The following is a 6,000-nucleotide window of genomic DNA, read 5'->3' as shown; positions in this document are numbered from 1 at the left end:
GTCTTCATGGAACATGATCTTTACTTGACATTGAAATGATTTTTGGTTTAAAATAAAAAATACAAAATGCACTGTATTTTTGGCTACTAAAAACATACACCCGTTCAACAAAAGACTGGTTTTGTGGTTACTGGTCACATTTAACTTCAAATAAATTATAATTTACATTATTTTTTTATTAAAAAATTTTATAAAGTAAAATGTACCATAGTTTCAAAAAAAAAATATGCAGCAAGAAAAATGTTCAACATTTGGACTTATAATAATCCTTCTTAATGATTGAGCACTAGTATTAACGGAAATAACAGAAGTAATAAAAAGTTAATAAACAATGTAATTGTGTTTAGCCACATAGTTTACAATTTTGCAGGTTTTTTTTTTTACTGCATTTTTAATAAAAATAAAGGGACAGTTCACCCAAAACGGATCAAATTATGTCATAATATACTCATCCTTCATTTTTCTTAACCTGTTTGATTTTTTTTTTCTTTTGTTGAACACAAAAGAAGATATTTTGAAGAAAGCTGGAAACCAGCAACCATTGATTTCCTTAACATTTGTTTTTCCTACTATGGGAGTCAATGGTTACGGTTTTCAGCTTTTTCAAAGTAGCTCCTGTTCAAAACAAGAAATGAACTCATAAATGTTTGGATACACCTCAGGGTGAGTTAATGGTGAGTATATTTAAATTTTTTAGTGAGTTATCTTTTGACCGGTAGTGTAGATGCAAAAATGTATGGAAAAAAAGATGATCAAACTGAAAGCAGAGTGACAAACAGAGAAAGAGAGAGACACTGGCCAGTGCTGTAAGTGGGTTGAGCACAAATGGGGATCCATTGATTGAGCCTGTGAGTGAGGATGGCCAACAGCATTTCTCTTTCTCTCCATTTCACCATTGTTCCCTTTCTCTTGCTCTTCTGGCCACTGGGTGTGAAGGACACCAATGTGACAACTAATTACCCAGTTGGAACCCAGCAGAGCTAATCCAATGCAGCTCTATTCCTCCTTATTATCATCCACAGGATTATAATTCCTCTCCTGAGTGAGTCTATGCTGATCTGGACAAGAACTGTAGCACAATTCCACTAAGAAGTGTTAAAGAGCCTTAATTAATAACTAACTTTGAAGCACCTCAATTAATATCCTTCTTCAGCTGTCAGAATGAATGAGCAGGATGGTTTAATATGAAATCATCAAAGATAAAATGGACTTTTCAAACATAAAAATAATACAAATGTACACTGTAAAAAATGCTGGGTTTCTTCATGTTGTCAAACAAAAATCGATTAAGTTAACTTCATGGTTTTTACGAATTTAAGTGGAGTTAACATAAAACAGTTAAGTTGTCCCCTAAAAAACTCATGAATTTAGTTCTTTTAAGCTCATTTTTAATAATTGAACAAGCAGCAAAAATAATTTGTTGTGTGTAATATGTATTTTATTCTTTAAAAATCTATTTAATAGTTTTTGTCTGACCAAAAAATAGCTATCAAGCATGTTTTATGATGCACAGAAGACAACATCATTCAACAAATATTTATAAATTGAACTGAAACAACACAATTCTTTGAGTTTTTGTTTTGGGGACAACTTACAAATTGATTGTGTGGAACTCAAATTTTTTTTACAGTATATATCAAAAATAAATTTGAGGCATATTTATAATAAGAACTATTATACTGGCATATTAAATGTCTTTAAGTTTCACATTACAGTGCAATATTATAATATTATTTTTAAATTATGCCTTATTTCAAACATATGTTATGCTGAAAGACCATTGACCATTATTTTACTCATATTCACAAGTTATTTAAAGCATTAAAGTTTACACTTTATTTGCATTAAATATTCTTTGGAAATTGCATCACTTTTGCACTGATAAAAAGTGTTTCAAAGATGATTCTTGGATTTACTAAATTGTTGTTGTAAACTAAAAAGTGGTTGTAAACAATTTATTTGGGCTGAATTTCAACAAACACATTAAGTTGAACATTACCAAATTTAAATAGTTTCTTTAAATTCAACCCATATAAAATGTTTGCAACAATTTTCAGAAATATATTTTTCAGTGGGGGATGTCTTGCAACAGTCAACAAGTGTACTTTTTACAATATAAAACATGCTTTTATTTTTATTGTATTTAATTGTACGTGAAACATACAGAACAAACAGCATTTATTTGAACTAGATGCAGTGCTCAGCATATATAAGTACACCCCTTACCAATCTATCTTTTACATTTTTAATAGAAAGCTATACAATATTATATTTGTGCATATACATTAGATTAGTCAGTACTGAAGCCAAATATGGAGATCATCTAACAAAATAACTTACGATAACGGTCCAAAAACTACAGCCAAATTTATATGTTATAGAGAAATATTAAATACAAATTTTAAAAGGAGGGAAAATCAAGAGAAGCGAAAAAATGTGAAAAAAATTGTTGAAATTTTGTAGGTTGTAGTTTTTTTATTTCAATCATTTGCCTGAATTTAATTGCATTATCTTTTAATTTCTAAATATGTTTGGTGGCTAAAATATTATTTTAATAAATATATCTGTTTAATAAATCTGTTCTGTCTAAATGCAACAAAATACATTGCCTATATTCACTGAGAAATGGATAAAATTATTCTTTTTCTAATACTCATATGTTTTATGCTGAGCACTGTATATTTAGGTTTTTCAGTCACTTTTGATCGATTTCAATTCATCCTTTCTGATTTAAAAAAGTCCTTTTTTTAAAAAAAAGTAAGGTAAAAGTCTAATCAAAATGCTCATAAAGATTATTTATGAGAATAAACGCTTTCCAGAACATGTAGTGTTCACACAAATCAGTTGCACCTTTACAGAAATGTGTCTTGAACGTTTGTAAAAGCCAGAGGCCAACTGTAATTTAATTTGTGCTCATTAAAGTAAGTGTATATCAAAATCAAAGCCAGTGAGGAAACACTACTAGCTGAGAAAAGAGACTGGCCTTGTAGAGAGGCTTTACTCCGGTCGTGTAATTATGTATCTTTCCATCAGTCATTTGTTCTGTTAATTATTTCACCATCGATCTGTGATTGGCAGAGATTCAGCAAAGCAGCTCAATGTGTGCCACTGCCCTGAGTCGAGAGCAAAAGCCATAACCAGAGAGCATCACGCTTCATATATGTTGCAGAAACATATGTTTGGTTTGCAGTTATGACATAACCTGTGACAGGCTCAAAACAACAAACACATTTTTTGGTCATATTTATGAATAATTCATCATCACCTCATCTGTATTCTCTTAGGATGGACCATGATCGAGGCATGGGAAACAGTCGTTACCGCTATGAGGAGGAGGAGGGTGAGTAGCCTTAGGCATGAAACACACACACATACACGTTATTTTTAATGATTAATCAGGCAATCAGCATGACATGAGTTTCATGTTGTGCAGTGAGGTTAGTTTAGGACGTTACGGTTAAGGTTGAAGCATGTGCAGTAGTGTGAAAAAGTGTTTGCCCCCTTACTGAAATCATTTTTTTTTTTTTTTGCATGTTTGTCACACTTTAAGTTTTCTGATCATCAATCTAGTTTAAATAGTATTCAAAGATAAAACAAGTAAACACATCATTTTTATTTTATAGTAAACACAGTTTTTATTTGATTTATTTTTAAGTTTTTATGTTAATTATTAACTTTTAATTATGAAATTAAATCATAACTGTAGAAAACGTAACTGGATTCTGGTTCATCACACCTGAATATAATTTCTCCTAGCCACACCCAGGTCTGATTACTCCAGCAACTGGTCGCAATCTAATGCTGCGGTCACACAAGAGTTTGTGCGTGCGAAATTCTGTTGTACAGCGCTGCAAAAAGGGGCGGGATTAAACAAGATGATTAGACATTTAAAAAATGGTCCATGTTTTAAATTCCTGTCCAGAGAGGTCATGTTTTGATCTTCGATTGGTCTCACACAAATTTGTGTTGGGATTTCGCACGTCAGAGCTCACCAAGTTAGAACTTTCCAATGCAGCGAACTGCGAAACTTGTTGCACGAGCTTGCGTTTCCGCTCTGACGCATTCGCGTGTGTATGAATGGAAGTCTATAGGGAGAAAAGTGAAGTGTGACCGCAGCTTTAATTTTAACCTTAAGGGTGCATTATGTAAGTTTGACACCCAGTGGTTGAACTAGGTATTGCACTCCTGAATCAAAACAAATGCAAGCGTGGGTTGCCAGATTGAGGACATGAGCGAGTGATTTAAACCGTGTTCTAAATTAAAGCAATGGCTCATGATAAAAGGAATATTCTCCATATTAAAAGGAGTTTTTGTCCCATACAATACCTCGATTTGAAAAACAGCTTCTATTTCCTACAAGTGAACAACAGAAAACTGACAATCACCTCAGATAAACCTCATGTGCTTTGTTCAGTGTTAAATGCTAACAATGTGAGTTTGAATGACATTTATTGCCATACTACTGAAAGCAGCAGCAGATAGTTCACCTCAGATCTTGAAAATAATATTGAACATTAAAACTATCAGTGATTCAGCATGTTCATTTAATAACGTTAAATATGTATTAATTAGATTATAAACCTTACCATTTCGTGATTTAGTGCATATTCTGTGCTTCTGAATCGCTGTAGTTAAATTTCTGTCGTGTTTAGTCTGGTGCAAACAGCCTCATCGCTGCATATGTAATCACGAAGCTTGTTGTTAGGACACAGGGTTACAATGTAACTTGCTCACCTAATGTTTACATTTGTAATATTTATATAATTTGGCAAAATGGGAATCTGAACTTAACGAAAACATTCAGGATGAGAGGGGTTGCGGGAATGTAGGTAATAACACACATATATTTTGGGAATGTCCGAAGTTACTGGCATTTTACCAAGGGGTAAAGATTGAGATAATGAAAATTGTGCAGTTAGATCTACCTTTTACTCCCCTGTTTTCTTTCTCGAAGGGATACCCCAGGATGTATATAATAAAAACCTGAGATATTTACTACATATACTTTTACTAAGTGCAAGAAAGAATATTACAATAGAATTGATAAGGTCACACCCTCCAACAATAGCACAGTGGATAGAAAAACTTGAATCAATATATAGAATGGAATATATGACTGCTCAACTTCAACTGAAATTGGATTTTTTTAAACAAAGATGAGCACCTGTTACTATGTATCTGAACATGGCAACAGGATATATACATACATGCGTGCATGCATACATACATACATACATACATACATACATACATACACATATATATATATATATATATATATATATATATATATATATATATATATATATATATATATATATATATACACACACACATATATATATGCATGCATATGTATGTGTATGTATATGCACGTACATGAGTGTATGTGTATATATATATATGTATATATATATATATATATATATATATATATATATATATATATATATATATATATATATATATATATATATATATATATATATATATATATATATATAAATAAAAGCATATATGTGGTTTAAAACTGTAAAATAAAATTCTAAAAAAAGTTGTAAAAAATTTTACAAATCTGCCGCCTGGTTAACTGTCAGTTTTCTTAATAGAATGAATAACTAAATTCTTTCCCCCTGAATTCCCTGCATGTTGACATTACTATCCTTTTTTTCCCTCATCATTTATGTATACATTATAGTTTGATTTTTTTATGTTGATAATGTTAATTGCATTACCTTAGTGTCGTGCGTCACCATGATGGTGTTTAGCAGTTGTATGAATGACACTGAGTGCCCTCTACCTCATAGGTCTCAAACTCAATTCCTGGAGAGCCGCAGCTCTGCACAGTTTTGCTCCAACCCTAATTAAACACAGCTGATCCAACTAATCAAGGTGTTCATGACTAGAGACTATTAAGCAGGTGTGAGTTGGAGGTGGTTGGAGCTACACTATGCAGAGCTACGGCCCTCCAGGACTTGAGTTTGAGACCGTTGCTCTACA

General features: G+C 32.0%; 1 protein-coding gene across 1 annotated transcript in view; it reads left to right on the top strand.

The window, feature by feature from the left end:
- Positions 1-3,285: 3,285 nt before the first annotated feature.
- Positions 3,286-6,000, top strand: part of slc4a5a (solute carrier family 4 member 5a) — a 53,728-nt gene continuing 51,013 nt past the window's right edge. The window contains 1 exon segment of the mRNA XM_056456785.1: positions 3,286-3,340. Within this exon segment, the coding sequence (XP_056312760.1) occupies positions 3,286-3,340 (55 nt within the window).

This window comes from Danio aesculapii, chromosome 5 (assembly GCF_903798145.1).
Source record: "Danio aesculapii chromosome 5, fDanAes4.1, whole genome shotgun sequence".
NCBI classification, from domain to species: domain Eukaryota; kingdom Metazoa; phylum Chordata; class Actinopteri; order Cypriniformes; family Danionidae; genus Danio; species Danio aesculapii.
The sequence above is the reverse complement of the archived record's forward strand: the minus strand, read 5'-3'. Positions and strand labels throughout refer to the sequence as shown.